Source organism: Jaminaea rosea (assembly GCF_003144245.1).
Source record: "Jaminaea rosea strain MCA 5214 unplaced genomic scaffold BDZ90scaffold_16, whole genome shotgun sequence".
In the NCBI taxonomy this organism is placed as follows: Eukaryota; Fungi; Basidiomycota; class Exobasidiomycetes; order Microstromatales; genus Jaminaea; species Jaminaea rosea.
This window is the reverse complement of record NW_020289990.1, coordinates 80,320-106,538: the sequence shown is the minus strand read 5'-3', so window position 1 is coordinate 106,538 and position 26,219 is coordinate 80,320. Positions and strand designations below refer to the sequence as shown.

At 59.1% G+C, this 26,219-nt stretch overlaps 17 protein-coding genes across 17 annotated transcripts; 10 read left to right on the top strand and 7 right to left on the bottom strand.

Moving 5' to 3' along the window:
* Positions 1-80: 80 nt before the first annotated feature.
* BDZ90DRAFT_77856 (hypothetical protein) lies at positions 81-841 on the bottom strand. The gene has a single exon (XM_025509867.1). It carries the CDS (start codon positions 701-703, stop codon positions 272-274), a length of 432 nt encoding a protein of 143 aa, XP_025359715.1. The 5' UTR covers positions 704-841; the 3' UTR covers positions 81-271.
* On the top strand, positions 842-1,993 carry BDZ90DRAFT_77937 (hypothetical protein). Its single transcript, XM_025509868.1, has 5 exons — positions 842-1,216; positions 1,286-1,437; positions 1,522-1,624; positions 1,702-1,714; positions 1,795-1,993. Exons 1-5 carry the CDS (start codon positions 980-982, stop codon positions 1,809-1,811), a joined length of 522 nt encoding a protein of 173 aa, XP_025359714.1. The 5' UTR covers positions 842-979; the 3' UTR covers positions 1,812-1,993.
* On the bottom strand, positions 1,795-3,646 carry BDZ90DRAFT_234316 (hypothetical protein). Its single transcript, XM_025506968.1, has one exon. The coding sequence runs from the start codon at positions 3,609-3,611 to the stop codon at positions 2,175-2,177; it is 1,437 nt and encodes a 478-aa protein (XP_025359713.1). The 5' UTR covers positions 3,612-3,646; the 3' UTR covers positions 1,795-2,174.
* A 164-nt stretch (positions 3,647-3,810) lies between these two features.
* BDZ90DRAFT_281701 (hypothetical protein) lies at positions 3,811-4,911 on the top strand. The gene is made up of 2 exons (XM_025509393.1): positions 3,811-4,106; positions 4,188-4,911. Exons 1-2 carry the CDS (start codon positions 3,854-3,856, stop codon positions 4,529-4,531), a joined length of 597 nt encoding a protein of 198 aa, XP_025359712.1. The 5' UTR covers positions 3,811-3,853; the 3' UTR covers positions 4,532-4,911.
* BDZ90DRAFT_255785 (actin-like protein) lies at positions 4,593-6,484 on the bottom strand. The gene is made up of 9 exons (XM_025507864.1): positions 6,424-6,484; positions 6,085-6,348; positions 5,883-6,007; positions 5,790-5,803; positions 5,370-5,719; positions 5,123-5,297; positions 4,902-5,041; positions 4,798-4,804; positions 4,593-4,723 (listed from the first exon to the last, which is right to left on the bottom strand). The coding sequence occupies exons 1-9, from the start codon at positions 6,478-6,480 to the stop codon at positions 4,662-4,664; spliced, it is 1,194 nt and encodes a 397-aa protein (XP_025359711.1). The 5' UTR covers positions 6,481-6,484; the 3' UTR covers positions 4,593-4,661.
* A 237-nt stretch (positions 6,485-6,721) lies between these two features.
* Positions 6,722-10,147, top strand: BDZ90DRAFT_234313 (hypothetical protein). Its single transcript, XM_025506967.1, has 3 exons — positions 6,722-7,766; positions 7,840-9,270; positions 9,384-10,147. The coding sequence occupies exons 1-3, from the start codon at positions 6,987-6,989 to the stop codon at positions 10,050-10,052; spliced, it is 2,880 nt and encodes a 959-aa protein (XP_025359710.1). The 5' UTR covers positions 6,722-6,986; the 3' UTR covers positions 10,053-10,147.
* Positions 10,148-10,327: 180 nt separating this feature from the next.
* On the top strand, positions 10,328-11,069 carry BDZ90DRAFT_234311 (hypothetical protein). Its single transcript, XM_025506966.1, has 3 exons — positions 10,328-10,613; positions 10,685-10,740; positions 10,813-11,069. Exons 1-3 carry the CDS (start codon positions 10,392-10,394, stop codon positions 10,832-10,834), a joined length of 300 nt encoding a protein of 99 aa, XP_025359709.1. The 5' UTR covers positions 10,328-10,391; the 3' UTR covers positions 10,835-11,069.
* Positions 11,070-11,376: 307 nt separating this feature from the next.
* Positions 11,377-13,076, bottom strand: BDZ90DRAFT_77547 (hypothetical protein). Its single transcript, XM_025509865.1, has 4 exons — positions 12,455-13,076; positions 11,777-12,288; positions 11,689-11,707; positions 11,377-11,605 (listed from the first exon to the last, which is right to left on the bottom strand). The coding sequence occupies exons 1-4, from the start codon at positions 12,983-12,985 to the stop codon at positions 11,603-11,605; spliced, it is 1,065 nt and encodes a 354-aa protein (XP_025359708.1). The 5' UTR covers positions 12,986-13,076; the 3' UTR covers positions 11,377-11,602.
* A 627-nt stretch (positions 13,077-13,703) lies between these two features.
* Positions 13,704-14,300, top strand: BDZ90DRAFT_77052 (hypothetical protein). The gene has a single exon (XM_025509861.1). It carries the CDS (start codon positions 13,811-13,813, stop codon positions 14,132-14,134), a length of 324 nt encoding a protein of 107 aa, XP_025359707.1. The 5' UTR covers positions 13,704-13,810; the 3' UTR covers positions 14,135-14,300.
* A 1,697-nt stretch (positions 14,301-15,997) lies between these two features.
* BDZ90DRAFT_265599 (MFS general substrate transporter) lies at positions 15,998-18,125 on the top strand (the record flags this gene model as incomplete). Its single annotated transcript, XM_025508671.1, has 5 exons — positions 15,998-16,102; positions 16,189-16,617; positions 16,691-17,054; positions 17,122-17,357; positions 17,421-18,125. The coding sequence occupies 5 exons, from the start codon at positions 15,998-16,000 to the stop codon at positions 17,922-17,924; spliced, it is 1,638 nt and encodes a 545-aa protein (XP_025359706.1). The 3' UTR covers positions 17,925-18,125.
* Positions 18,126-18,217: 92 nt separating this feature from the next.
* On the top strand, positions 18,218-19,624 carry BDZ90DRAFT_234307 (hypothetical protein). The gene is made up of 2 exons (XM_025506965.1): positions 18,218-18,361; positions 18,438-19,624. Exons 1-2 carry the CDS (start codon positions 18,355-18,357, stop codon positions 19,196-19,198), a joined length of 768 nt encoding a protein of 255 aa, XP_025359705.1. The 5' UTR covers positions 18,218-18,354; the 3' UTR covers positions 19,199-19,624.
* BDZ90DRAFT_262543 (hypothetical protein) lies at positions 19,291-19,935 on the bottom strand (the record flags this gene model as incomplete). Its single annotated transcript, XM_025508498.1, has 3 exons — positions 19,291-19,444; positions 19,524-19,638; positions 19,710-19,935. 3 exons carry the CDS (start codon positions 19,933-19,935, stop codon positions 19,291-19,293), a joined length of 495 nt encoding a protein of 164 aa, XP_025359704.1.
* A 445-nt stretch (positions 19,936-20,380) lies between these two features.
* On the top strand, positions 20,381-21,420 carry BDZ90DRAFT_77365 (hypothetical protein). Its single transcript, XM_025509863.1, has 2 exons — positions 20,381-20,592; positions 20,666-21,420. Exons 1-2 carry the CDS (start codon positions 20,571-20,573, stop codon positions 21,340-21,342), a joined length of 699 nt encoding a protein of 232 aa, XP_025359703.1. The 5' UTR covers positions 20,381-20,570; the 3' UTR covers positions 21,343-21,420.
* BDZ90DRAFT_234306 (hypothetical protein) lies at positions 21,172-22,043 on the top strand. Its single transcript, XM_025506964.1, has one exon. The coding sequence runs from the start codon at positions 21,428-21,430 to the stop codon at positions 21,779-21,781; it is 354 nt and encodes a 117-aa protein (XP_025359702.1). The 5' UTR covers positions 21,172-21,427; the 3' UTR covers positions 21,782-22,043.
* Positions 21,942-23,355, bottom strand: BDZ90DRAFT_223831 (L domain-like protein; the record flags this gene model as incomplete). The annotated part of the gene is made up of 3 exons (XM_025504590.1): positions 21,942-22,201; positions 22,256-22,364; positions 22,435-23,355. 3 exons carry the CDS (start codon positions 23,353-23,355, stop codon positions 21,942-21,944), a joined length of 1,290 nt encoding a protein of 429 aa, XP_025359701.1.
* Positions 23,356-23,447: 92 nt separating this feature from the next.
* On the top strand, positions 23,448-24,550 carry BDZ90DRAFT_77159 (hypothetical protein). The gene has a single exon (XM_025509862.1). The coding sequence runs from the start codon at positions 23,638-23,640 to the stop codon at positions 24,205-24,207; it is 570 nt and encodes a 189-aa protein (XP_025359700.1). The 5' UTR covers positions 23,448-23,637; the 3' UTR covers positions 24,208-24,550.
* On the bottom strand, positions 24,390-26,212 carry BDZ90DRAFT_243553 (putative malate synthase, glyoxisomal). Its single transcript, XM_025507439.1, has 3 exons — positions 26,165-26,212; positions 25,822-26,087; positions 24,390-25,748 (listed from the first exon to the last, which is right to left on the bottom strand). The coding sequence occupies exons 1-3, from the start codon at positions 26,202-26,204 to the stop codon at positions 24,438-24,440; spliced, it is 1,617 nt and encodes a 538-aa protein (XP_025359699.1). The 5' UTR covers positions 26,205-26,212; the 3' UTR covers positions 24,390-24,437.
* Between the last annotated feature and the right edge of the window lie 7 nt (positions 26,213-26,219).

Genomic DNA, 26,219 nt, shown 5'->3' with positions numbered 1-26,219 from the left:
AACGACCTGCCCTCGGCTCCCTCCATCCCTTCTCATCCTTGTCGATTCATCCACCCACACTTCATCTCACAGCTGCTTCGAATACCACGCCTCTATACCAGCCACACCTTCATTCGTGTCTGACACACGAAAAAAAAGGTGGTTCGCGCCTCATAGGGCCTACATCCACCTTTCGCTTGGCGACGACGACCCGGACGATACCGGCCTCGTGTTCGATCACTCGCACTCGGGCTCGGGCAACATTTCATCGGCGAACGCTTTGAAGTAGTTGTCAAGGTCGCGTTTCACGTCTCGTCTCGGCGCAACTCAGTTCCGGCCGGGCCTGGCGGGGGGGCGCAAGCCTGCCAGCGTCGTCCTGGTTACGAAGCGTCCTTCGTCTCGACCAGACCGCTGGGCTATCCAGGCATTGTGGCCCCCCCGCCGGTGTTTTGATCCTTGCGCACCGTTCTTGAGGGGATGCGTCGGGGGCAAAAGGCGTTGCGAGGCACTTTGCACGTGTTGGCGGGCTGGGGCAGTCAGACGCGTTCCAAGGAGACGAAGCGTGTAAATGAGCGCGCGAGACACAAGCCGAGTCGTTGCGAGCGCTACCGCTTCGCAGCTTCCTCCGTTCTGGCTCGCGATGTCTTAGACTGGCTCGAATTCGGTCGGACGACTTGACTTTGACACCTTCCGGGGTGCCGTACGCAATCAAGCGGCCGGTCATCCTTGTGTCACGGTACTCCGCTTCAACGCCTCAATCAGCGAAGCCGGTGTTCAGAGCACGGCCGTAACGGACATTGAGGATCATTCCCTTCAGCTATGCGGCCGTGCTCAACGAAGCTCGCCGCGTGAAGGACCGTGCTCTCCTGCTCATCACTACAGTTCATCTCATTAGCTTCCTCCTTCTACTTCAGAGCGGCTAGTAAGCTTCACTTCATTTTCCGCCGCGTCATTCCGCCGTCGTTTCTCTTTGGACAATGCCGACTTGGAACGTGCCGGGATGCTCGAGCAAGTACGACGAGCGGTTCACGCAAGGGGACAGAGGGTCGAAGGGTATGAGCATTCATCGAGCTGGCCGCTGACTGCTGGAGTGTCCTCGGCCTCGTTCGTCACTTGTTGCCTCTTCACTACAACCTTTCCCCGCCTCCTTAATCCACCATGCATCTCACATTCACGACCTTTGCCTTACTCGCGGCCTCTCAGGCACTGCTTGTCCAAGCTGAGAACCAGGAAGTTGGTAGGTTGGCTATTTTGACAAGTCCTATGCTCGGCAGCTGACGTCTGAACACGCCGTGTTCGCTCGCAGGAAAATGCTACTCAGACGAGTGAGTCAAGTTTGTTTCGTCTACAGTATCGTGCGCTCACTAAGAGCTTTCCAAGCAGTGGCTGCTCGGTTGGAGGACTCGCCATTAGTGGCGATACTTCGACGACGACAAGCATTCAAATCCAAGCGAATTGGTGCGTCAGCCCCGTGTGGGCGGCAAGGTAGACGCGCGGAAAGAGGGTTGACGAGTTCGTCGCTCTGCCTCTCTTTGCTCGCAGTGATAGCTTCAAGTCAAGCATCCAGCTAGGCAAGGTGTGCAGTGGTACGGAGAAGCGTTGCAGCGAATGTGCTGTTGTCGAAAATGCGGGAGAGTGCTTCGGGGTGAGGACCAGTCTAGCTCGCATGGTGTGTCGTGTCCATAGCTGAAGCGTCATCTTATCCGTCTCGGCCCCACACAGGCTGGACCATATCGTGAGTATTTCACGCCAAAGCTGCTCCTCGCTGCTGCTGACTCTTTGCCTGTCCTCTCGCTGATTTTTCCTTCCCAACAGGCGACTGGTGCCCCTGATGTGCCTCGGTGGGGTAAGGGCCTGCCAAATGATCAGCCGTTTCATCGAACGATGGGGTGCGCAGACTGAACCACCTCTGGCTTGATTGCTCCACCAATCTAAAGTCGATTGGCCTTCAATCTAGTGCGAAGTTCAGCCGCTTTACTTGCTGCCCACCTCCTGGCCGGCCTATGCCATGCCACACCTTGAATCAAGTGCCACCAATGAATGAGGGTGCCCAATGTCATCGGCTGACGTCTTTGGCATCGCAACGCAATTTTGCCACTCCTGCTCATTGTCGCTCACGTCGCCCAAGCAGATGCGTGGTGCCCTGAGAGAGACGCCGAGCCATTGCCCTTGAGCGCCTTTGCATCTAGGACTGGCTATCTCTCATTCGCTGCGCTGGCTGCAGCGTCCAATCTTTCCAGCGTGGCTAGCGAGCGGGAGAAGATGTGCGTCGTGAGTCGTTGAAGGGAAAGCGTGTCGCGAGGGATGGCGAAGCCACTCGAGGTCGAGGAGGTAGCAGGCGGCGGTGAAGTACGAGGAGGAAGTGGTGCGTTCACGGTGGGAGGTGGTGGTGAGGCGCCATTGGCGTTGTCGTTTGGTGACTCGTCCAGGCGACGCCGCTTCACCCTTGCTGCAGCCTCATCCTCTTCTCCCTGTGTGGTCTCGCTCCGTTCTGCCTGCTCTTCACCGACCTCTTCCCCTTCCTCTTCCTCTACCTCGTCCTCGCTGTCGTCCTCATCAGGGTCGAGTTTACGCGCAAAGAGGTCTCGAAAATGACTTCGGCTCCCATCGCCTGCGAAGTCTTCCTCGCCGTCGTCGGCGTACTGGTCATTTGGCCGAGGGACATCAACTTCTTCCAATCCAGCTTCCTCATCCTCGTCATCGTCCTCGTCTTCTTTCTCATCTTGATCCCCTTGTATGCCGTCAAGTTGCTGCGACTCAGCCTCTGCCTTTCTGCTCTCTTCTTCTCTTCTCCTGTTCTCCCCTCTCCCTGCTTCCTGCCTCAGCGCACGCTGCTCCCTCTCCCATCCATCTTCCTCCTCTGGCATAGCTACACCACCCTGCTCCCCCATCCACCTGCTCAAGGCCTCACGCCTATCGATCAGCAGATTACGCAGCCGCACCCGATCCGTCGCGCTCGTGGTGCGTGTGCCGAGCGAGCCGGTGATGGGATCACTATCGCGCATGGAACGTTCAGTTCGTCTCTGCATCTCAGCTTCCTCGTTTTCCCCTTCCGCTGCGGTGTGGGAGGGAGCGAGGCGGGCGCGTATCCGTCGCTGAGCGAGGGGAAGGGAGAGAGAGCGTCCAACGAGGAGAGCGGACCAGAGGGCATCGATGAGGCCGAGCAATTGTAGCGCCGACTGAAGGGCGATCGATGATTCCGATGACTCCGTCGGCAGGTCGTAGCCGGCGATGCCCACCCCAACGCTATCCGTTACAGCCATCGCATACGCGAGCGCGGTGGTGGTCTGCGCAGCTCCGTAAGGATCTATACGCGTCACGAGGGGTAGGATGTCTGTCGTCCAGGCGGAGCAATACCGTTGCAGCGTGTTGAGAGGTGGAGCGGAGGCGCTGGGATCTGAGGCGTGAGAAGAGGATGAAGAGGCATCATGGAATCGTCTGGCGTAGCGACGCTGGATGCTGAGTAGGGCGTCGTCCAAATGGGAGCGAAGTCGCGTCAGCTGGGAGGGGGAGAGACGCAATGGCTCCCGCGGCGATGCGGATGTTGTTGAGCTACCAACAGAGGTCGAGACCGTGTTACGCGGTGGAGCATGGGCTGTTGGCTCAAGAAAGAAACCTGCTCCCGAAGCCATTGTCATTGTGTGGCGGAGGCTGAGGATGAAGCCACGGAAAGAGAAGTCGCCAAACAAAGCCGCCTCCACAAGGTCCCCGCTTCGACGCTTCGACGCTTCGACTTCCGCCCCTTCACCTTGCGCCCACGTGAAGCAAAGTGCGGAATCACGCACGGGCCGTGCTTCTCACCCTGTCTTTGCCTTTCACCTCCTCGCTCCTCCTCCCTTCCATCCCCTCATCCTCTCATTTTACATCACCAACCATGTCCCAGCTCACCCCTTTACCTGCTCCCTGGTACATCTTCTTTGGCCTCCTCGAACCCGTCTCCACCCTCGCAGGCGCCTACTTCGCGCTACTCGACACGGATGGCTTCTATCGTGACTTGATCCCGCTAGAGATGAAGGGGAGTGCAGCAGCCTTCGTCAAGGGAGTGGTAGGTGAAGCCACTGGTGGAGCATTGTTGAGCGGCAAGCCAAGTGATGAGGCCAGGATGGGACTTGCTCAACTAGGAAGCTGTAAGTACGGCTGCGGGCACGGCTTGCGGAATGAAAGCACTGACTGACATTCCTTTCTTCCTTCGTTTCGCTTCGCGCCAGGCTACCTCCTCCTCGCCCTCGTCTCCCTCTTCCTCTTCTCCACTCTTCGCTCTTTCAGCCCCAACTCCCTGCCTCGCTCCACAATGGAGCTCATCATCCGCAACTACCTCGCAGCCCTCGCCATAGCTGATCTGGTGCACATTGGCGTCACCCTCTTCTTCCTGCCACCCGTGGGGAGAAAGGACGGGCGATTCTGGTTTGCGCTGGTCAGTCAGCCCCAGAGGTGGAATGGCTTGTTGGCTGGAAATGTGCTTGCCACGTTGGGGCTTTTCACTGCGCGATCGATGTGGTTCTTGGGAGTTGGGAGGGGGAGCCCCGCTGGTGGAGAGAAGAAGAGGAAGTGAGGGCGCTGGGGAACGCGATTGAGAGTAGCGATGGATACGAGGATGCGAGGCAAGAAAGGGCGGGGGAAAAGCATTGGGTAACATTGTATGGTCGGAAAAGCACAGAAAGCGTATAGGAGCGCTCGCGCCGCTAAAATGATGCCATCTTCTTGAAGATGACCTCCCCGTCTTCTGCGTAGTCCTCGGCGGAGACTGTTTGTGCGAGGTGGGGAAGGGTGGGTCAGCATGCTCCTTCTCTGCAGGCCAGCAAAGGCAATCGTACTTACCCCACATCTGCGCAGCGCAATGGCGATAGTGACACATTCGACAGAAATGTAGTCAGCTTTCTCTCCGCTTCTTTCCACCTCCTGCCTGCCCCTCGCCCACTCACCTTCTTGAAGGTCGACAACGACGCGAGGATGCTCCCTCCGATCCACACGGAATACTTTCTCTCTGGCGGCGCATAGATCTTGATCTTCATATCCCTCAGCGCCAGTCGCTTGACCTCTGCCAGCAGTCGGTCACCGAAGCCTGTGTGTGGTCAAAGTGAGAAGGCGTACCGTCCCCGTCAGCATCAGCTCGACAGTCAATTGACCCTACGCCGATACCCACCTTTCATCAATGTCGTCCCTCCGCTCAACACAATGTTGGCAAACAAGCTCTTCCTCAGATCCAAGTCCGCGCGATTGATGCTGTCCACTACCAGTTGGTGCACGCCCGTGTATTCTGAGCCGACCAGGTCTGGGTTGAAGAGGATCTCCGGTGCGAGGTGACGTTCAGCGCCGAGCTGTGCGAGTGTGAGGATTGGACGGTCAGCATGAAGAGAGGGAAGCCAATGGGCTATGGGCGGATGACTCGCCTTGATTGTATTCCCATCCGGCAACTTGAACTCCTCGATCCTCGTCGGCTCATTCTTTGACCCAGCCGCAGCCGCAGCCGCCGCTACTGAGCCTCCGCCCCCTGCGCTGCTCCCGCTCGCACTAGCCGCTCGGAGGAAGCACGCCTCCTCCTTGAGGCCCCTCACCACCTCTTTCTCCGCGCTCGTCTTCATATCGTAGCCGGCGCCGCGGAGGAGCAGTTGGAGGTGATCAGTGACGTCGCGCCCTGCGAGGTCTATTCGTCGGATGGCGTGGGGCATCGAGAACCCTTCAAAGACGGGGACTGAGTGCGTCACTCCATCGCCAGAGTCAAGGACGAGGCCTGTTGTTCCTGTGTGCGAAAGAAAGGACTAAGGATCAGTATTGGCTGAGTGGTAGGAAGGGCGCCGCGTCGATCTCACTGCCGGAGGAGTATCTGCGAGGACCGACGACGAGGGCGGGCGATTGTCAGCGTCAGAGACTGCTCTGCATATCCTTTCACTCGCTCTGCTCACAGACTGAGCACCGCCTGCACGCTAGTGAACATGGCTGGTACGTTGAACGTCTCAAAGAAGATCTGGGCTGCCGTCTCTCTATTTGACCTCGGGTTGAGGGGCGCCTCCGTGAGAAGGACCGGGTGCTGCGGGCGGGCAGAGTGGTCGCAAAGTAGTCAGCGCAGCAGCCTCTTCTGTCCTCTCCATGTCGTCTCCGACTCACCTCCTCACTCAATGTCCTCAATTCTTCGGCATACGTCCACGCCCAGATGCGCTCCATGTCCTCCCAATCCGTCACGATGCCGTGCTCCACCGGGTACTTGATCTTCAGCAGCCCACGCAGCTCTTGCGCCCGTCTGCCGATGAAGAGGTCACCCTCTACCGCACCGGCCATGCATCTCTCGTGTTTTGGTCGGCCTACGCATGAGGGGAAGTACGTCGTTGGGAGGGAGGAGCCCGCGAATCCGGCTTTGAGGGTGCCAGAGCCCTGCCGGTGTGTGTGAAGGTGAGGGGGTGTCAGTATGGGCGACGAGGAGTGTAGGAATGGCAAAGGCTAGCTCACGTTGTCTATGACTACCGGCTGGTTGGTCAAGACATCATCGAACTCCGCGGCGGGCATGCTGGCGGCGCCCGTACAGGATGAGGAGGTGAGATTGCGAGGTGAGACCGGGTGTATCAGTCAAGTCGCGCGTCGGACGATGAGGGGCGGAGACCAACACAAGGCCACGTGGCGCACCATGCAAGCAAGCTGCAGCCTCAGAGAGGTGCAGGTGGTAGCAGTCCGAGCTTCCCCACACGCCATGCTCGCTACCTTCGACCCCACACCCCATCGACGAAAGCTCTTCACCACTCATCATCACCAATACCATTCACTCGGAAGGAGCGCCGTCGTGAAGCGGTAGGCCAGCAACAGAGCAGCCACGGCCCGCCCTCTGGGCTGCCTTTGCCTGATGCAGGCCCGTCCCGCCTGTCCATCTCCGCTGCCGCTTGAGCTTCAAAAGTGGGTGGCTGCTGCTCCCCGCCGGCCACGGACACGGCAATGGCATATAGGCCCGGCAGCCCTTGCTGATCATCTTGACCTCCTCACCACCAGCACCGTCGCCAGCACGACAGCTGCGAGACAGCATGGCGAACACTACGCCGCGCTACTCCAACTCGACACTCTCCCTCTACCACTCGTGCCCACCAGGGCTAGGGGGAGACGACTGTCAAAGCGCAACGTGCAACTCGACGTTCGTCCCACCCTCTTCACGCTCACTCAAGCCAGCAAATGTCGCAACATGTCCACGCTGTACCGACGGCTTTGGCGGGCTGAATTGCAACATCTGTCAGTCGGCCGACTCCTGCGGTACCGCTGCTACTAGTCTCAACATTCGTCCAGCAGCAGGTGAGACGCTCACCTGCCACCAAGGCCCGCGCCCAATCAGCACGACGCAGCTGCAATGCAACATCAACCAGCCCACGTTGTCCACCTTTTACCCGGGAAAGAGCATCGTAATGACCATGACAAAGGTCGTTCAGCCGGACAACACCACCCTCACCGGCTTGCCCAGCTGGCCAGCAGTCGGGGGCACAACCACCTCGCAAGTCTGGCTAGATGGGGTGATGCAGTACTACTGTCAAGCGTCCAATTGCTCGTCGACCAACTCGACCACGCCTGTCTCGACGGGAGGCAGCGGAGGCAGCGATGTCTGGACTTGTAGTGAATTGAAGTGCTACTGTCCCCCGACGACGGCGATGTGCAGTGGGAATGGGGGAGGCATCGCCATGGAAGGCATCGTGAATCAGTTGAGCGGGACGCTGAGCATGCCGTGTGACTACGGCGAGGATGGCAAGACCAAGTGCCAATTCAAGGGCGGGCAGCTCACCACGTATCTTGGTGAGGCGGGCCTACCGCTTGAGGATGTGAGTCGCCGCCAGCAGCCAGTACGACGGCGGAGGCGTGCAAAGCTCACCCCTCCCTCTCCCCTGCGCGCAGTGCACCTTCTCATCCTGCGTCACGCAGTCAGAGCTCTCAGCCTTCTGGCTCTCCTCCGAATCCAAGTCTGCACAAGCCAAGGAGAAGGACGATACACTTTCAGGTCCTGTCATTGGCGGTATCACCGTGCTTTGCGTCGTCGTGGCTGCACTGCTCGGGCTGCTTCTCTGCGGCTGGTGGCAGCGTCGGCGCGCTCAACGACGTCCCAAAGGCGGCGAGGCGGTGAGAGCTGTGGGCGTGGCATGGGAGGACGTGGACTACAGGGTCTCTCGCAAGGCTGCCCCGAAGTGGCTTGGAGGGAGCAAGACCTCGGCCCCTTTGCACGATGATGCCGAGTCGCCACATCAAGAGAAGACGGCGGGAGAGACGCTGCCATCTCTCGACACCGCCGCAGCACACGGGCATATCCTCCATCACGTTTCAGGCCACGCCCCACCGGGGTCCCTTGTAGCCATTCTGGGCCCCTCCGGCGCAGGCAAGACGACACTCGTGGAGCTTCTGGCAGGCAAGGAGAAGAGCGGAGCATTCAAGGGCAATATTCGTCTCGACGGAGCAGGAGAAGACCTCTCCGCCACCTCGCCTGGGCGACGTCTTCTCGCCTTTGTCGATCAAGAGGACCAACTACCTGCCTATTCCACTGTCCGTGAGGCCCTACGCTTCGCTGCCGAGCTCACATTGCCCGATAACGTGCCAGAAGAGGAGAAGAGAGGCATTGTCCAATCCGTCATCACCACGCTGGGGCTTGGGGCAGTGGCTGACTCCATCATCGGGGAGCGAGGCAGGCGTGGTATCTCAGGCGGAGAGAAGAGGCGGGTCAGCATCGGCATCGCTCTCGTGGCTCGTCCTAGGATCCTTGTGCTCGACGAACCCCTCTCCGGCCTAGATGCCTACAATGCCGCAAGGGTCATGATGGCTCTCCGTCAGCTGGCGAGCGGTGATCACGAAGGAGGCGCAGGGACGACGGTCATCCTTACTCTCCACCAGCCCAGCTCTCAGATGTTCCACATGCTCGACCAAGCCATCCTTCTCTCTGCGGGTCGGACCTTGTACGCCGGTCCACCAGGAGAGGCAATGCGTTGGTGCGAGGAAACGATGGGCCACCCGTGCCCGAGGGGACATAATGTTGCGGATCATCTACTCGAGATCGCGATGCGTACGAGTGGCACAAGGCAGGAGGATCACAGCGGAGGCTCGTCGCCCAAGCGAGAGGCTGCAGTCGCACAGACTGGACAGATGATTCCAAGGACGACCAGCACGACGACTACCTGGTTTACACAGGTCCGAGCACTCACGCGTCGCTACCTCTCCACTGCTAAGCGGGATGCGGCTGGCCCTCTGGCGCACTTGGTTGGGCACATTGTGCTTGGACTCATCGTGGGCGGAGCCTTCTTCCATGTCGCGACAACGATCAGCGGATTTCAGAATAGAGTCGTGAGTGATGGGGGGCGTCCCGCAGCACGAGCTTTCGCGTAGACTTTCGCTGACCCCGACCCCATCCCCGCCTCCCCCCCCCCCCCCCCCCCCCTCCTTTTCACCTCGCGCAGGGTTCCCTCTACTTCCTTTTCATGCTCATGCTCTTCGCTAGCATGTCAGCCATGACAAGCATCCACGCCGTCCGACCACTCATGGCGCGCGAGCGATCCGACGGGCTCTACTCACCCTGGGCCTTCCTAGTCGCGCACGGCACCTACGACATCGTATTCCTGCGCCTCATCCCCGGTCTGCTCCTCTCAACCATCCTCTACTGGATGGTCGGCCTCCGTTCCTCCGCCGCGAGCTTCTTCGAGTATCTCCTCCTCGCCCTGATATTCTACATCGACACGACCTTATACATGCTTCTGCTCGGTTCCCTATTCACCAACCTCTCCCTCTCCATCCTGGGCGCCTCGACCTTCATTCTGCTGAACATTGCGTTCGGCGGCTTCCTCCTCAATCTCTCCACCATCCCACCCGTGCTGCGCTGGATCCAGTGGCTGGCGCCCATGAAGTACGCGCTGGAGGGAGTGACGCAGCATGAGATTAAGGGGCTGCAGGTCAATGATAGAGTCGGCGGCGTGCCCGTGGGGCTCAGTGCAGAGTTGATCGCGCCAGGACTGTTCTCGCTCACAGGAAGCTATTATCGCGACCTCTTGGTGCTCGCGCTAGGCTTCACGGTTGGGTACGCGCTTTTGCTCGCTGGGGCTGTGTGGTGGAGGATGAGAGACAGACGCTAGGCGCGATACGTAGACTACACTGTATTTACTCTCTTGGGCATTTTGAAAATCCAGTCACCTTGTCACCTTGCGCCTCAGAGACACCTCACGCCGTACGTCAAGACGTGCGGATCGCAATTGAAATAGCCCTCGTGCGCTGAGCCTCTTCGCTGCCGTATCGCTAGCCGCGTATGCCTTGGGGTACAGGGCATGACGTCGTGGACCGGAGACCGTACGTCGCCTCGAGATAAGTTGCTTGCCATGCTGCTCCAGGGCATCTCCTCTTCTTCCTTCTGGCCCCCACCGTAAAGTCAACTGCTCTTCGCCCCCTATCCGACCTACGCCCGCCTACAGCTCGCAATGCTCCGCCTGATTCTCGCCTTATCCTCCCTCTTCCTCGCCCTCACCCTCAACAAATCGAACGTCGAGGCGCAGACTGGCGTCCTGGGAAAGTGTTGGACAAAGGCAAATTGCACGGGATTCCCCAGTCTCGTGGTCCACCAACCTGCCCCCTCGACACCGGTCAACTGCGGTTCCTTTACAATGGAGAGCAACTTCGCCATCACTGTTGACGCTTGCAGCGTGAGTTGCGCCCCGGATGGGAAGGCAGCAGGGGTCGCTTGCTGATGTTTATTCTCTTTCTGGTCCATCAGGACGCCCAGTGCAAGAAATGTAAGGCTCTCAACTCGAAGCAGTGCGCTGCTGGCCCGTGAGTCGACGAGCAGCTTGCGGGATTTGGCTAGTGGGTACTGACGCGGCGTCTCAACCTTTCTCTGCGTAGAGTCAAGTGCATCGTCGTCTAGGGTAGATGAGCGGCGCCAGCATAAAGTTGTCGATCTCGGGCTCCTTCGCGACGCGCACTTCCTCTGTGATCGTCATGGAAAATCACACGGGTGCATTATCGCCACCTCGTATCAGGGCGAAGCAGCCGGTTGTGCGCTCTTGCGTGTCTTTCTCGTGGCGTTGCGGCTTTGATGATGCAAAGGTCATCATAAGACCGCATCTTCATCGTACGATCCTCGAACAACAAACGTGGCCGAATGCAATGGCTCGTTGAGGCGCAAGGTCTTGGCTGCTCAGTGTTCCGCCATGACTGCTGAGGAGTGACAGCAGCCCGCATTGACACGCATACCACAACAAGCCGACAGGGTCAAGATGAGAATGATGAAAAAAAGTCTTTGCCATTGAATCATGTATCATGGCTGTTCTGAATGGTTGATCGGGTCACTTTGGATTGTTGGCCGCCAAAGGTTGCTGCGCATGGTGAGCGAAGCGGCAGCAACTGACGACCCTCATGCGCGCCTGCGCTCGATACTTCCAGAGGGGCAGTAGGATAGCCAAGGTGCGTCTCCCTTGTAGCAAGCAGACTTCGAGGTGATCGTCTGGCAGGTGCCCCCACAAAGACCGAGGGTGCAGACCTTGCCGTACCCCAGGCTGTCAGGCAGTGGTCAGCAGGAGAAAAGGCTACGAATCAGGTCCGCATCACTCACGGAGCGCGCATGGAGCCGCACTCCGAGAGTCCGATGCGCTGGATGTTGGTCGACGTGACGTCGTGAGGGCGTCCGTCGCAATCACTGTGAGCACACGAGAGGGGCGAGGACATGTCAGCACAGTCTGCGTCATGGTGGAGATAGGCTGAGATTTTGGAGAGGCTGACCCGCCAGTGAAGCAGTTTGCTGGGTGCGCAAAGGTCTTCCAGAGGTCAGCAGCAGGCTAAAAGGGGCTTAGGCTTGCTGTTTGCTTACCCAGCGTGTAGAGAGCCCCGGCCTCGTGGACCGACAAGGCCACGAAAGAGAAGGCAGCAGAGATGATGGCGAAGAAGTTCTTGGTGAAGTGCATGTTGAGCAGGGTTGGTCCAATGATGAAAGGAGAGACGTACGTGCACGAAAGCCTCGTACTTGTAACCGCGTCGCCGGAGGGACTTTGCGCTTTGCTGCGGTGGCCGGACGTGAAGAAACCTTAGTGAGCATTTTCGAGCAGCGTTGCGCCAGCGCTGAGAGCCTCTAGTCAGTAGCAAGACGGCCGACCTCATCTTGACCGTGCGACCTCCATCGCTGAATCTGTTTCCCGGTGTATGTGCTTGTAATGGAGCAAGGCAGAAAGCTCGAGTCACGAGACGAGTCGTTGATCTTCCCGAGGAGTGCAGTGATCCCGTCGCTTCCCACCCCCCCTCAGCACTATCCGCTCGTTGCCTGTTGATGGGACATCTGTTCTTGAGGCACTTGTGCAGCCCGCCAATCTCCCCCGATCGCTTCGTCTCGTCCAGCGAGGAGACGAGCGTCCGAAGGCGCCACAGTGCTGGAGACGGACAGTCTACGGCTGGTCAAAGTCGTCAGCAGACCTTGTGACTCTCCAGGTCATGAAATTGGCAATCAGCATGTCGCCGCTTCTCACGCCAAGCCGGCGTCTTCTTCGTCCCGCGCCTTCCCGCACTTGCTGGTGGGAGCTTCGAGGCCGCAGCATCGGAGGTCATGAGCTGGGACGGTCGGACTGCTGCAAGTCTCCCCGCTGGCGGGAATTGAGTGGTGCTGGTGAGGTGGTGGGAGGCTCTGAGTGAGTACTTTGCGGCTGGAAGTTTGACTTTTGGTACGTCGAAGGCTGAGCGTGACGAAGGGTGCGGCGGTGGATTGCTTTGTGCTTGCTGGCCGCCTTTGCCGGGGAGCGCAATACTTCGTTGCGATGAGACCATGTGATCTTCTTGAGCGGGAACCTTGCTGCTCGGGACTATCACGGGTGTCGTGACCGCGAGAACTCCCCATGCACTGCTCGCGACGAGTGGCCGGCAGAGGGAGGGCGCCCTTGCTCAAGCTGCGGCTGCCGGCTTGGCGACCAGAGAAGGTAGCGATCAAGAGGTGGACTGATGAGTGCTCTATGGGCGTCTGTCCCTTCGAGGCATGGAGAATCTCCGTCTGATTGACTGCGCCCAAGCAAAGTGGAATGATCATCCGCATCATTGGCGAGTACCTCCAAGGGAGGCTTGGTCAGACGCCATCGGCATGGCCCTGTAGAAGGTGGCTGTCGTCTACGCTTCGACGTCTTTCGCTGTCTGAAAGTGCTCTTTCCCTCCAGCGTCTTGCTGTTGGCGGCGATTCGTACGCTGACTACTCGCGTGAGCAGGATCGTTGATGGGATGCGGGCGGGGAGCTTGCCGTAAGTCAACACACTGAGTGCTAGCCTCTTGTGTCGCCGGACTGTAGGCACATGCTGAACAGAGAAGTGACATTGACCGTTCCAGGATGTCGAGCTTTGTGCTGACGCTGCCTCTCGTGTACACCGCAGAGACTGCTCTGGCACCCTCTACGTCATGGAAGTCCCAGAGAAAGGCATTACCAACTTCGAGCCAGCCCCTTTTGCTTGCACAACTGTCAAGACGCAGAGCATCTTTGTATCCGTCTCTGCTGCGCAGGACGGTGAGTTGGGGTGTTTTGAGCTCGTGGCATGTTCATGATCGAGTGAGAAGATTTCATGAGCCCGACACGTCTGGAGAATCGTGAAGTCGCCCTCACCGGTCCTCGCGTCTGCGCTTCTCGACTGCACCCTTGTTGGTCAACGCCGACCCGACGCCAGGCTGCAGCCGGGTTGCATGACCCGAGTTTCGTGCCTCTGCTGCTGTGCCTTGCCACGTCGCCTGCAGGTCGAGCGAGATGAGATTGCGCACGGCCACCCGCCCTCGTTTGCTTTCCTCCTTGTCGTCCTCATCATCGTCACCTCATTCTCCCGGCCATCCATGCACGTCCATCTCAGGCTCCTCTCTTCATCTTCACACAGCCCGACCATATATGCTCTGCCGTCCGCCGAGCAGGTGCACGCGACGTAGGCTGGCCGCGCTCAGTCGCCTCGTCGCTCCAGGCATAGCAAGCACTCGCCAGCTCCTTCATTCTCAAGCTCTGTACATCGCGTTTGCGCCCTCCTCTGGGCTAGAGGTCCGTCTTGGGGGCATGCGACACGCAGATCGATCTTTTCCATCTGTCAGACGCTCTCATCTCTCATCAAATTGGGTCAAATTGTCACCATGCCAAAGCCTACCCGCCTTGGCCTCAATCCTGAGCCGGCTGCTCCTTCCACTTCGAGAGCAGCAAGGAGCCAGTCCCTCCCCAGCATGACAGGTCGTCTCGCACACTTGCCCTTCTCCATGGGTTTCACAACTCCCCGGTCGCGACTCAGGCAAACATGAAGCCAGTCATGAGCGCACTGCTAGCTCTCAAGCAGGATGGTAAACCCAGGTGATACCGGAGCTTTCATCCTTACTAGCAGCCATTGAGCGCCTTCGAGCTCGAGGTGTCCGCCCAGCACGAGCAGAACTCCATCAAGAATGTTGCGAAGGATACCAAGTGCCCGGCGACGTCGCAACGTCTGAGCATCACACCCTCCGTGCGGGCCAAGATCGGTCTCGGGGACGTCTCCGCCTCGATGGCCATGGTCTAGCGCTCGACCTTCAGCCCGCCCCAAGTCGACAACAGCCGCTTTGTGCTGCCTCAGTGCAAGGTAGTCGGCGAGACCAATGCCGACTGAGCAAGCACATTCCGGGTGAGCGACCGTGCTCCACTCCGCAAGGCGATCGAGGTCTCGAACCCCTACATGCTCTACGCTTGTGGGGTGCAGAAGCACCTGGACTGCAGGGACGGCTCCTTTGACCTGCGCGCCTTCCTCGACGAGCATGCGACGGACTGGTGGGTCCCTCCCCTCGCACATCGCATGCAGAGAGACTGAGTTCGGGCGCACCGTCGAGCCAGCTCAGGCAGGCGACCGGGACGAGCAATCGCCTCCTATAGCATCCGGTGGAGCCGGATTGGTGCTCGCTAGAGCGCTTGCTGCTGGCGGACAACAGGATGGCTGCCGGCATGAGCGTCAACGACTTTAACTGCGGTCCCGAGGAGGACAAGACTCCCCTCCCTAACCGCCTGATCGACGCGGTCAAGTCGCTGCAGCCCTCGGTGGATCTCGTCCGACACTTCGGCGACAAGGGCGAGGTGGGCGGGCACGGGAACCCTGACTGCATCGCCCTGATGTCTCGCTACTGGCAGCTCCACCAGTTGGCTCATCCCCTCGTCTCCGGCATCATGTTTCTGGCCACGCAGCTTGCCCGCCTTGGAGGGTGGGACTTTCTAGACATGCTCGTCGGCATGCTCGACGACCTGTGAACTAGCTCGCAAAGAGATGGCGACAGGGATCAGCGCCAAGTGGATCGCCATCGACGAGGAGCTGCATCAAGCCCTCAATTCGCTCGTCCCCCTCCCGTCCCTCTCCACCGACCAGCTCCGCAAGCACATGGCCTGCGAGCCTTGCGAGAGCATGCGCGACATCCAAGGCCACATGGAGAGGTACAACTGGTATCTGCCCAATCTCACGGCCAGGGCAGACAACCAACCGCTCTGAGTTCTGACGCTCCTTCGCCGATCGGTGGATCTGCCCCAATAGTTGCATCTTGCTTGGGCTGCCCTTCTGATACGTGATGACACTTTATTACGCCGAGGGGCTGCGAGAGAGAAACCGTAGCGGGCAGAGGAAGCCTTGCTACTCTATAGACTTATGGCACGCGAAACCTCACAACTTCGAGCACGTCCAGCGCACCCTTATCGAGAGTGATGTACAACGAGATCGTCCTGGAATGACGGCACGCTTTGCCGCTCGCCTACAAGTGACACACTCCCGGCATGAACACATGCACAGAGTCCAGCGAAACCACTTGCCACTATCGCATTCGAGTGTGAAGTTCTCTGAGCCTGTGAAGTCGCGCAGCCATCGCTACGATTCTTCTCAGCTTGTTGAGCGCATGTGGGAACCCTCGCACGGTCGCCGTTCCTGCAGTCAGTGGCGATTTTGGTGCCTAGCGTCTTTTTTGCTCGTGAGCCGCCTTTGCCGCCTATCTAGTGCCCGCGGTCATTTCGCCGCACCTGCTTGCTTGGCTGCCGGCGGTTGAAGCGAGGGGTAGGCACACGTGCCCCCCGCTTTCCCAATTCGCTTCCATGCTCAAGAGATTGCTCTCCTCGACACTTCTTCCTCCCTTTCCTCTTCTTCAACTTCACTCCTCGCAATGGTCTTTACTCAACACGACGAGGTCTACGTCTCTGGTGCGCCAGCGGCTGCGGCCTCATCGCCTGCGTCGACCCCGCCTTTGGAGGCGGACGTCAAGAAGTCTGACTCGCAGGATGGTCAGGTGGCCACGCTTTATCACGACGATACTACGGCTATCGCGAACCCAAAGTTGGCCCACAAGGCTAAGTGGTCTGACCTATTCACTGTCCTTGCAGCCGGAGCAGCCTTGATTTCAGATGGATACCAGAACAACCTCATGACCCTGCTCAACCCCTTATTCGCTACTCGGTACGGAAAGGTCGAATACTCGTCAGCCGTCTCTACTCGCGTGTCCAACTCGCTGCTGGTAGGAGCTATCCTAGGTCAAGTCTCGATTGGCGTCGTTTGCGATCGCGTTGGCCGCAAGAGCGCCATCATCGCCGCCACTCTCCTCCTCTTCCTCGGCGCCGTATTTGCAACAGCGGCCACCGCCGTCAACGGTGACGTATCAGCGCTGTTCTGGTGGTTCACTATTGCGAGAGGTGCAACAGGAGTGGGACTTGGGGGTGAGGTGAGTATTCGCTCGGCGGAACGATGCCGCTGCTTCGTCAGGCTAAGCTTGCTTTCCTCTGCTCCTCTCCCAGTACCCCACATCCTCCGCCTCAGCCTCAGAAGCATCCAACGAGAGATATGGTCGCGAGAAGCGCTCGACGATCTTCATTCTGTGCACCAATGTCGTCCTCTCGATGGGAGGACCCCTCGCAGTCAGCTGCTTCCTCATCGTCCTCTCCGCCACCTCGTACGGGAACACCTCCTCGCCCTTGGATCTCAAGCGCCTCGACATCACGTGGAGAGTGTGTGCAGGTATTGGTGCCGTGCTCCCTCTTAGCGTGATATACTTCCGATTGAAGATGCTCAATAGCAAGCTGTATCGCCAGGGAGCCATCAAGCATAACGTCCCTTACTTTCTCTTCCTCAAGCGATACTGGCGCCGAATGATTGGTACAAGTGAGTCTACGCGCGCCAGCAGGGGTGGGAAGCTCCCAGCGCTCACGCTCTTGCTCCTTTACGTCAGCGATGGTGTGGTTTTTGTATGACTTCGTGGCTTTTTCCAACGGTGCATTCTCTGGAAGCATCATCGCATCAGTCCTGAAGAACCCGACGTTGAAGCGTACTGCGGAGTACCAGTTGTTGCTCGGCGCCCTCGCGCTCCCCGGCGCGTTCATTGGCGCGTGGCTTGTCAAGCTCATTGGAACCAAGTGGCAGCTAGTCACGGGCTTCACTGGATACATTGTGCTCGGTTTGATCATTGTAAGTGCGCGAAAGAATGACGCAGAGGAGCTCGAGCTGACCTACGGCTGGACGCCTTCGCAGGGCCTTGCGTGGGACAAGATCATCGATATCCCCGTCCTGTTCGTCATCCTCTACGCGCTCTTGACCAGCTCGGGCAATCTCGGCCCTGGAAGCATCTGCGGTCTCATTGCCAGCGACTCCTATCCTTCAGCGCTGCGTGGCTCTGCCTACGGTCTGTCCGCCGCCATCGGCAAGGTAGGCGCGGCAGTGGGCACCGAGGTGTTCACGCCCATCCAGAACGGCATCGGCAAGAAGTACACATTCATTGTCGCCGCGGGCGTCGGCGTCTTGGGCGTACTTCTGGCGCTATTCACCGTCGTCGATACCACCAAGTTGAACTTGGAAGAAGAAGACCGAAAGTGGGAGGCGTACCTTGTCGAGCATGGGTGGAAGGGGGTCGTCGGCTGTGACGAGACTGCGTTTGGCGTCAAGGAGGGCTTGAAGGCCGAGCACCGTGTCGAGGAGCAGCAGGATGACGGGCTCCGTCAGAGAAGCGTCAAGGATGGCGGCTCGGACAGCGAGTAGGTGTGTTTTTCCCATATCATTGCAATGCCATGGCCCGCCACCCAAGGGGTCGGGAAGGGCCACGTGGTTGAGACTCTGTCCTGCTTCAAGCTTGTGACATCTCAGCGATGGCTGGCCTTCCTTCCTTTCTGTGCATTGTGCGCTGTCCTCTAGTGGCTCATGCTGCCAGTTCTGAAGCTATTCCTGCGGCGGCATCGAGATAATGATCGTCTGCTCGAGGTGACGTTGCGAGCGAGCGTGAGAAGTCGTGGTCATCCCCAGCCCGCCTGCGCGCGGCCGGGGAGGCGGACTGACTGACTCGGTGCGAAAGTCGAGTCGAGTCGAGACCAAGCCAAAGTCGTCCGTCCGTCGAGAGCCGGCTGACTCGCATCCTTGCTCCTCCTCATCACCATCGCGACCAGAGCAAGCAATCCGAGGCTGGATAGACAATATGGCAGGTGAGCATCGGCAGCAGCCGAGAGACGCAGTAGGGAGCAGTAGCTGATCAATCTTGTCTCTGCGCCGTGCACACAGCCACTCGCACTCCCTCATCGACCTTCCTCTCACTCTGGAACACGGCAGCGAAGGGAAAGAGTCGTGCCCAGCCCCTCTTCAATCAAGCCCGCAGCATCAGCACCACCAGCAAAGCAGCATCGCCGTCCGTAGCTGCCGCCCCGTCGGCAGCCTCGACATCGTCATCCGCCTCTGCTGCACCCCCCCAAGCTCTCACCACCTCGACCTCTCACGCCCTCTCCCTCCTCCGCACCCAACCTTCCCACTACATTGTCGCCTCTCTCGTTGGGCGAGTATTCACTCTCCATCCACGCGACGTCGTAACAGTACCTCGCCTACGGGACGTGGAAGTCGGCGACGTGCTAGAGCTGGACCGCATCCACGAGGTGGGTAGCAGGGACTATACGCTCCGAGCGCAGGACCCCATGGGCGGGCGAGAACGAGTCGCAGCCGATATGGCCAAGAGGAGACGGGTCGAGGGAGGACCACAAAGCGTCGCCTCACGCCTCGCGGCGGCTGCTGCTGCTGAAGGGTCACAAGAGCCTCTACGCCTCTCCTCTAGCTGGACGACGCAGCATCTCCTCCCTGCTGGGCTGGCCCACGCTGGTGCCGTGCTGAGCCCGCAAACGGTGCGAGCGCGGGCGGTAGTTGTGGAGCATACCAAGGGGGCATTGGAGAAGATTGTCAAGTTCAAGAGGAGGAAGGGGTACAAGAAGACGATTCAGCACAAGCAGGGGTACACGCGCATCAGGCTCGAGGCGGTGCGATTGGGCGAGGCGTAGGCGCGGGGAGAAGCTGCGATTGGGTATCGTTCCGGATGGAGCAGAATGTCAATCGCATTACATTGACCAGCAGGGAGGGTAGTCTGGCTCCTTCACTTTGCCTTCTTGCGGGTGAGCATAGCGCTGCCACTCTTGGAAGCCGCACCAATCCCCATGCCCACGCCCAGCAGCAACCCAAGTCGTGCGGATATGGGCAGGATAGTGAGGAGCATCGTGAGCCATTCTGTCGTCTTTGTCCATTTCCAGCTGTGGAGAGAGAGGGGAGAGAGCGTGAGGTCAGGGCGTCGTACTGGACGGAACAGTCTGCTGCGACGAGGCGACTCACGGGCTCACAACCTTGATCAATCCCCAGTCTTGCACGATAGCATACACGTACATCGCATCGCTGAGTAAAAAAGCCGTAGCGCATTGCTTCCACACCTTGAGGTCGTGGTGGAAGACTGGGGTGCGCTCGCATTCCCCTAGTCAGCACTTCTTGCCCTGACTCTCCCGCACAACGTCCTCGACTCACCATGTGGAAGAGCATAAAATTCGAGATACACGATGATGGCCCATCCGCCCACGATCTGGCTGAAGAGGGGATCGAGCGATTTCGTGTAGCGGGTGCGTGGTGTCACATAGTCGAGGTAAGATTGTGGGTAGAGCAGAGCCTGGAGGGCGCCGCCGATTGCGAGGAGGGGCTCGATGAAGGAGAGAGTGAGGCGGTAGAAGAGGGGGAGGGGTGTCGGGCGTGGCATGATTGCGGGAAACCAATGCCAAGCACGTGTGAGAAGGATGTGAGAAGAGGAGTGTCAAGGGTGTGTGAGAGGGATGCGAAGAGAAGAGGGTCAAGGATGAAATGCAAGTCACCTCATTGCATTGCGCCAGAGCCGCCGGATGAGGAGGTCCGAGCTGCATAGGTTGAAGCGGCCGAATGTGATCAATAAGGAGCAAGAGCGCGCAGATTACAAGAGCCAAGCATGTATCATCTCTCATGAGCGAACATCATCCTCAGAAGCTGGATTGCATGCTAGCATCTGCGATCTTCGATGCAAGGACAACGTGAGCATCGACTCAAGGACAACATGAGCCATGGGATGAGAAGGCGCTCAATGAATTTGACTCGCCCCCGCTTTGCCCGACTCCACACTGCAGTCCGCCCTCCGTCTGAGTCCGAGTCCGCCACCAACTTTCCTCCTCACCACCATCAGCAACTCAGCATGCCGCCGCCGAGTGAAGCAGGGCCATCAACGACAAGGCCGACAACGCCTCCGCCAGCCGCAGGGTGAGCTTCAGAGCCCACGCTCAATGTGCATCTGGTCGCTCACCACTGTGCCTCGCCCTGCGCAGCTCTCGTCCCGGCCTTCCCCCCACGCCAGACCATGTACGGGTGATGCAAGAGAATAGGCTCAAGGGTGAGCGCAACGAATCTCCGCAGCATCAAGCAAGCATCTCACATTCTGCACCTCTCTCCCCACTCACGCGCAGCCAAAGCGCGCATCCAAGCCCAAGCAGCCGCCCAATACCCGCAGCACTCGCTCAACTCCAACTCCAAACGACCCCTCGGCCCCCTCCCACTCGAAAGCGCTTCAGGCCCCTCTGCACCACCACGAGCAGCAGCAAATGCAGCCGCTACGGTCCCCAGCACGTCTCGCAATGCTGGAAGCTCCGAGACGGGTATGGCTTCGCGGCCCAAGATCAATCCGCGCACAGGGAGACCCATGCAGCCCGAGCCTGTAGCCTCCACCTCGTCCAATGGCAATGCTCCTCTACCGCGCGATCAGTCTCTGGGAGACTACATCGAGTTCGACCTCTCCCGTCTGCACAACAGTAAAGGTGGCTTTCTGGTTGACGAGGATGATCCCCTCGGAACGGGGGCCCCTTCAACCAAGACGATCCAGGAGGTCAGGCTGGAGCGAGAGAGGGAGAGAGCCAGGATACGAGCAGCTATGGAGCCCGGTATCAACCTGAGCGATGAGGACATGATCTGTAGAGAATGTGGAGGGAGGGAGCTACACGATGACCTCAGACGGACGTTTGGGGTCAAGGTTTGTAGGAAATGCGAGCGCAAGTTCCCAGAAAAGTACTCGTTGTTGACCAAGACGGAGGTGAAGGAGGTGCGTAGCGGCGTGATCAGGAGAGACGACGTTGCATCGCCCGACTGACTGTATTATATCCTTCCGTCCTCTGTGCCGCCAGGACTACCTCCTCACCGACTCCGAGCTACGGGATAGCGAGCTCCTCCCGCACATGCTCAAAGCCAACCCGCACAAGCGCACATACTCGAACATGATGCTCTTTCTCCGCTGCCAAGTCGAGGACTACGCATTCGGCCCCGCCAAGTGGGGCTCTGAGCGCGGATTGGACGAAGAATTCGAGAGACGTGCAGATGTCAAGAGCGCAAAGAGGGGCAAAAAGTTCTTGGAGGGGCTGAGGGAGCTTCGCAAGCGTACGAGGGATAATGTGTGGCAGCAGCGGAGGGATGAGGAACATCGCCATGAGTATGAGGACGTGGAACCTGATGGCGGGGAGGAAGATGAGGAGGGGGTGCAGACGCAGGTCTGCAAGGGGTGTGGGCACGTCATTCAGGTCGAGGTTTTCTAGCAAGGGGGTGTGGGCAATGCATTGCTTGCACAAAAGTAGAGGAGGCTGGTGGCGCCGCATTACCGCAGCACCGGCGCCCTGACAAATCTGTTGAAGACGAGACGAAATCAAGGTCAGCTTCTCCAGTCTCTCTTCAACCAAATTCTCGCAAGGCGCGCACTTACGTAGCATCAATCTGCTTGACCTGTGGCAAGGCCAGCTGGACCTTCCGTCTATACGCACTCCCCTCCGCTCTAGTGAAGGGGTTGCCCTCCAAATAAACCGTATCCAGCTGTGGGCAAGCCGAAGGGCCTAGCAGAGCTTCCAAGTCCCTCAGTGTTGCCGGGCCGGGAGCGAGCTGATTGTCGTTTGCCCAGAACTCTTCGAGGTGGACGAGGGGCGTTTCGAGGCCGGGACCCAGCGGAGGAGGAGGAGGGGAGTCTGCGTCTTCATTGGTGGATGAAGAAGCGGCTGCTCCCTCCTGGCTGCCATGACCGCTGCGCAGGCTCGTCAAGAGATTGCCCGCAATGTCCAGTACCCGCAGCTTAGGGAGATGCGCCAGACCGGCGAGGGAGCGCAGCCCGTTGTGCGAGATGTAGAGTTCCTGGAGGCGGCAAAGGGGCGATGAGTCAGCGACGAATCCCTTGCTTTTCTCCTAGTGCTGTTCAGCTCACCTCCAAGCTCCCACCGAGCTCCTCCAGCCCGGCAAGCGTCGTTATCCTATTCGACTGAATGCTCAGCACCCTCAACTTCTTCATCCCTTCGAGTCCCTCGATACGCTCAATTTTGTTCTTCCCAAGCCAAAGCTCCTCTAATCCCGTCACCTCCTCCAGCCCCTCGATCTTGCGCAACCTATTGCCTCCCAGCTCCAAGCTGACCAGAGAGTGGGACAGCGGCGCGACAAAGTCTCCAGGGCGGACGCGGGCGATCTTGTTCTGGACGAGGTAGAGGTGTGTGAGCTTGGCGAGAGGGGAGAGGTTGGAGGCATGCCGCAAAGCATTGAACGAGACGTCGAGCGACTTCAAATTTGGACATCCCGCCGTGAGGACATCGCCGTACGTCTTCTCTAGCGAGTTATCGTAGAGGTCCAGGTCCTCCAACTTCTCCAGCGCACCTACGTCGCTCGCGCCGATCTTTGTGATGAGGTTTTGCCGCAGTACGAGACGCTTGAGATGTTTTGCGAAGCGGGGCAAGTTGAGCTGTCTGAGATCTCTTGTCTTGAGTGAGAGGTGGGAGAGGTCCAGGTCTTCGTCCTCTAGAGTCAGGTCAGAGACGAGCGCTTCGAGATCATCGTCCGAGCTCGAGGGCGGGGCGGTAGCGGGATGCGCGGAGGGTTTGGAAGGCGGTGCGTCCGAGTCTATTGAGCCTGCATCTGAGCGCGCATCCTCATTGTCGTCGTGGTCTGACTCGGCGCCATCGCGGGGGATGGGCGGGCCTGGAGGTGGAGCGCCGACTACTTGGACCCGTTTGCCTGAGCGATTGGTGGGTGCGGCTGATGATGACGAAGAGGAGGAAGCTTCCTGCGAGACGCCTACGCCAGTGGACGACGAAGCCTGCTGTGTAGCCTCACTGCCGTTCGCTGGTCCTTCTTGCATGCTGTCAGACATGATCGGTCGTCGAGGATGAAGTGGTGGTGCAGGAAGGAGGCGGGAGTGCAACAGCGAGCGGAGCGCTTGGGCCGCCCAAAAGTCGAGGGGCGACTGAGCCGAGATGAGGGCTGGCCAAGCACGCGACGATTCCCCCCTCCTCCCCAGCGGGTGCAATACAATGTAAAGCCGCTCACGAGGATGTAGTGAGAGATGATAGCTCAACGTTCAGCCAGATGATGCTACTCGTCATGACGCGGGCATCTTTCTCACCTCCCACCCTAGAGCATCATGACAGACCCCATCGAGATCAGCTCCTCCGACGAGGCCCGCCCACCTCGCGACACCCGCAAGACGCTCGGGAAAGGCCACCCTTCCTCCGCCTCACTACGAGCAGCCATGTCCTCGTCGTCTGAGCCTCGAATTCGAGGCAAGCGTGCTGCACCCAAGAATCCCAGGTCTGCCTCCTCGTCCACCTCCTCCTCCTCCTCGGCGGCCCCTCCCGCTGTCAAGAAGCGTAAGCGCGACCCAAGCTACGATTCCGACGTGGACGAAAAGAAGCCAAAGCCCAAGGGGGCTAGTCGTCGCAAGCTTACCCTCTTCGAGCCCTGGGAGGATGCTGTCTTCATCGATTCGGTGCTCACACAGTACTCGACGGAGCATCTTGTGAGCATGAACAACATCGTGCAAGCTACTCTCAGCGAGCTGACAGTGCGTGAGAGGGCCCTTCCTTTGCCACGCCAGGCCATCTTCAACGAGATCAACAAGCAACGCCTTGAGAGAGGGCTGCCTTTGAGGGACGAGGTGAAGCAGGTGGGTACGCAGGTGCCTCAGCAAGCTCAGTCTGGTGCCTCCAGCTGATCAGCCCCACCTGGTACGCGCCGCGCCGCGCCTAGATCAATGACCACTGGAACAAGAGCGTGAAGCGTAGGATCCTAGCTATCGGGAAGGGTGATTGACGAGGCGGGATGGAAACTGGTCACCTCGCAGGCTGTGATCTAGTCGAATCGGGTCATCATTGTCGAGTCAAAAAACCAAGAATACAGTGCACTCCTCCCACATCGCATCGCATCGCATCGCATCGCTCCACCTTAAAGACGCGCCGGCGCAGCATTGTCGTCGAGGAAGGGCGTCAGGTCGGTCGTCAAGAACTCGCTGGGTACCTTTGCCCTGACCTGCTCAGCGAGGTATCGCTTGGCGGTGTCGACCCTCTTTGCGTCGAGCTTGTTCAGCTTGGCCGCCTCCTCGTCGAGGAGCTTGTCAACAAACTGAGGCGTCACCTTCTTGCCGTCGTGCGTGCTCACGCCGTGGTAGCACCATTGCCAGAGCATCAGTCGCGAGATCTCTGCAGTGGCTGCGTCCTCCATTGAGAAGTTGATGGGCACACAGCCGATGCCGCCCATCCAGTTTGCGCAGTAACCCAAAAGGGCAGAGACGTTGGCGCGTGCACCCTCCTCACTGATCTTGCCGGGGACGTTGGCGTTGAGGAGGTCCAGCGCCTTGACGTTGACCTCGTCGCGACGAACGTGGTACTGGTTGGGGCCGACCATGTTCTTGTTGAAGATCTCGAGGGCGATCTGCACCAGGGCGGGGTGGGCGACCCAAGTACCGTCGTGGCCCTTTTGGACCTCGCGCAGCTTGTCGTTGCGCACCTTGTCCATCGCGGCGGCGTTGGCCTTCTCGTCGCCCTTGATGGGGATCTGAGCGGCCATACCACCGATGGCGGCGACGTGACGGTTGTGGCACGTCTTGATGAGGAGGTCCACGTACGCGTTCATGAAGGGAACGGTCATGGTGACGTCTGAACGGTCGGGGAGGACAGCGTTCTTGTTGTAGCGCTGTCGCTTGATGAAGGAGAAGATGTAGTCCCATCGACCGCAGTTGAGGCCAGACGAGTGGTCGCGCAGCTCGTAGAGAATCTCGTCCATCTCAAAGACGGCGGTGATCGTCTCGATCAGCACGGTACCACGGATGGTACCGCGAGGCATACCGATGTAGTCCTGGGCGAGGTTGAAGGCGTCGTTCCAGAGGCGTGCCTCGAGGTGGGACTCCATCTTGGGGAGGTAGAAGTAAGGACCGAAGCCGCGCTTGACGAGCTCCTTGGCGTTGTTGAAGAAGTAGAGACCAAAGTCGAAGAGGGAAGCGGACATGGGCTTGCCGTCAACGATGAAGTGCTCCTCGTTCAAGTGCCAGCCACGCGGACGGATGATGAGGGTGGCAGTCTGGCCCTCGGGCTTGAGCTTGTACGACTTGCCGTTGGACTGCTGCGTGAAGTCAATTTGGCGAGTGATGGCCAAGTTCATGTTCACTTGACCGTCGAGGTTGTTGGCCCAGGTGGGCGAGTTGGAGTCCTCAAAGTCGGCCATGTAGGTGTAGGCGCCAGAGTTGAGGGCGTTGATGACCTGCGGCGGCGACATGAAACAATTGGCATTAGCGGGGGCTGCGCAACAATCACGGGCAACGCGCGCTGCTCACCATCTTCTTGTCAACGGGACCCGTGATTTCCACACGTCGGTCACGAAGACCAGGTGCAGGGGGCGCACACCTCCATGACTTGTTCTCGCGGATGTGGGCAGTTTCGGGCAGGAAGTCGGGGAGAGCACCGCCGTCGAAGCGGGTCTGGCGAAGCTGTCGGTTGCGAAGGTTTTGCTGACGGGTGGCTTCGAAGTTGCGGTGCAGGACGACGAGGAACTTGACTGCCTCTGGGGTGAGGATCTTCTCGTGGGCAGGCTCGACCTTGCCTGTGAGCGCGGCGAGGAGGGGATGGTCAGCTACGGGTGATGCGGCAAATTGAGATCAGGAGCTCGCCGCTACGCACCGGTGATGCGGACGTTGTCAATCTGAGCGGCGGCGGACATCTTGAGAGTCGTGAT

Coding starts and splice junctions, on each gene's coding strand:
- BDZ90DRAFT_77052 (XM_025509861.1), top strand. CDS start 13,811: ATGCTCTGCCGTCCGCCGAGCAGGTGCACGCGACGTAGGCTGGCCGCG.
- BDZ90DRAFT_77547 (XM_025509865.1), bottom strand. CDS start 12,985: ATGATGCGGATGATCATTCCACTTTGCTTGGGCGCAGTCAATCAGACG. Junction 12,289..12,454: donor CCACCAGCAAGTGCGGGAAG/GCGCGGGACGAA, acceptor TCGCTGGACGAG/ACGAAGCGATCGGGGGAGAT.
- BDZ90DRAFT_234306 (XM_025506964.1), top strand. CDS start 21,428: ATGCTCAAAGCCAACCCGCACAAGCGCACATACTCGAACATGATGCTC.
- BDZ90DRAFT_255785 (XM_025507864.1), bottom strand. CDS start 6,480: ATGCCCGCCGCGGAGTTCGATGATGTCTTGACCAACCAGCCGGTAGTC. Junction 6,349..6,423: donor AGCCGGTAGTCATAGACAAC/GTGAGCTAGCCT, acceptor ACACACCGGCAG/GGCTCTGGCACCCTCAAAGC. Junction 6,008..6,084: donor TGAGGACATTGAGTGAGGAG/GTGAGTCGGAGA, acceptor GCCCGCCCGCAG/CACCCGGTCCTTCTCACGGA.
- BDZ90DRAFT_77937 (XM_025509868.1), top strand. CDS start 980: ATGCTCGAGCAAGTACGACGAGCGGTTCACGCAAGGGGACAGAGGGTC. Junction 1,217..1,285: donor AGCTGAGAACCAGGAAGTTG/GTAGGTTGGCTA, acceptor GTTCGCTCGCAG/GAAAATGCTACTCAGACGAG. Junction 1,438..1,521: donor ATTCAAATCCAAGCGAATTG/GTGCGTCAGCCC, acceptor CTTTGCTCGCAG/TGATAGCTTCAAGTCAAGCA.
- BDZ90DRAFT_234313 (XM_025506967.1), top strand. CDS start 6,987: ATGGCGAACACTACGCCGCGCTACTCCAACTCGACACTCTCCCTCTAC. Junction 7,767..7,839: donor CGGGCCTACCGCTTGAGGAT/GTGAGTCGCCGC, acceptor CCCTGCGCGCAG/TGCACCTTCTCATCCTGCGT. Junction 9,271..9,383: donor GCGGATTTCAGAATAGAGTC/GTGAGTGATGGG, acceptor CACCTCGCGCAG/GGTTCCCTCTACTTCCTTTT.
- BDZ90DRAFT_234316 (XM_025506968.1), bottom strand. CDS start 3,611: ATGGCTTCGGGAGCAGGTTTCTTTCTTGAGCCAACAGCCCATGCTCCA.
- BDZ90DRAFT_281701 (XM_025509393.1), top strand. CDS start 3,854: ATGTCCCAGCTCACCCCTTTACCTGCTCCCTGGTACATCTTCTTTGGC. Junction 4,107..4,187: donor ACTTGCTCAACTAGGAAGCT/GTAAGTACGGCT, acceptor GCTTCGCGCCAG/GCTACCTCCTCCTCGCCCTC.
- BDZ90DRAFT_77856 (XM_025509867.1), bottom strand. CDS start 703: ATGACCGGCCGCTTGATTGCGTACGGCACCCCGGAAGGTGTCAAAGTC.
- BDZ90DRAFT_243553 (XM_025507439.1), bottom strand. CDS start 26,204: ATGTCCGCCGCCGCTCAGATTGACAACGTCCGCATCACCG. Junction 26,088..26,164: donor TGACAACGTCCGCATCACCG/GTGCGTAGCGGC, acceptor CCGCGCTCACAG/GCAAGGTCGAGCCTGCCCAC. Junction 25,749..25,821: donor GTCCCGTTGACAAGAAGATG/GTGAGCAGCGCG, acceptor TCGCCGCCGCAG/GTCATCAACGCCCTCAACTC.
- BDZ90DRAFT_77365 (XM_025509863.1), top strand. CDS start 20,571: ATGCAAGAGAATAGGCTCAAGG. Junction 20,593..20,665: donor GCAAGAGAATAGGCTCAAGG/GTGAGCGCAACG, acceptor ACTCACGCGCAG/CCAAAGCGCGCATCCAAGCC.
- BDZ90DRAFT_234311 (XM_025506966.1), top strand. CDS start 10,392: ATGCTCCGCCTGATTCTCGCCTTATCCTCCCTCTTCCTCGCCCTCACC. Junction 10,614..10,684: donor TCACTGTTGACGCTTGCAGC/GTGAGTTGCGCC, acceptor CTGGTCCATCAG/GACGCCCAGTGCAAGAAATG. Junction 10,741..10,812: donor AAGCAGTGCGCTGCTGGCCC/GTGAGTCGACGA, acceptor TTCTCTGCGTAG/AGTCAAGTGCATCGTCGTCT.
- BDZ90DRAFT_77159 (XM_025509862.1), top strand. CDS start 23,638: ATGACAGACCCCATCGAGATCAGCTCCTCCGACGAGGCCCGCCCACCT.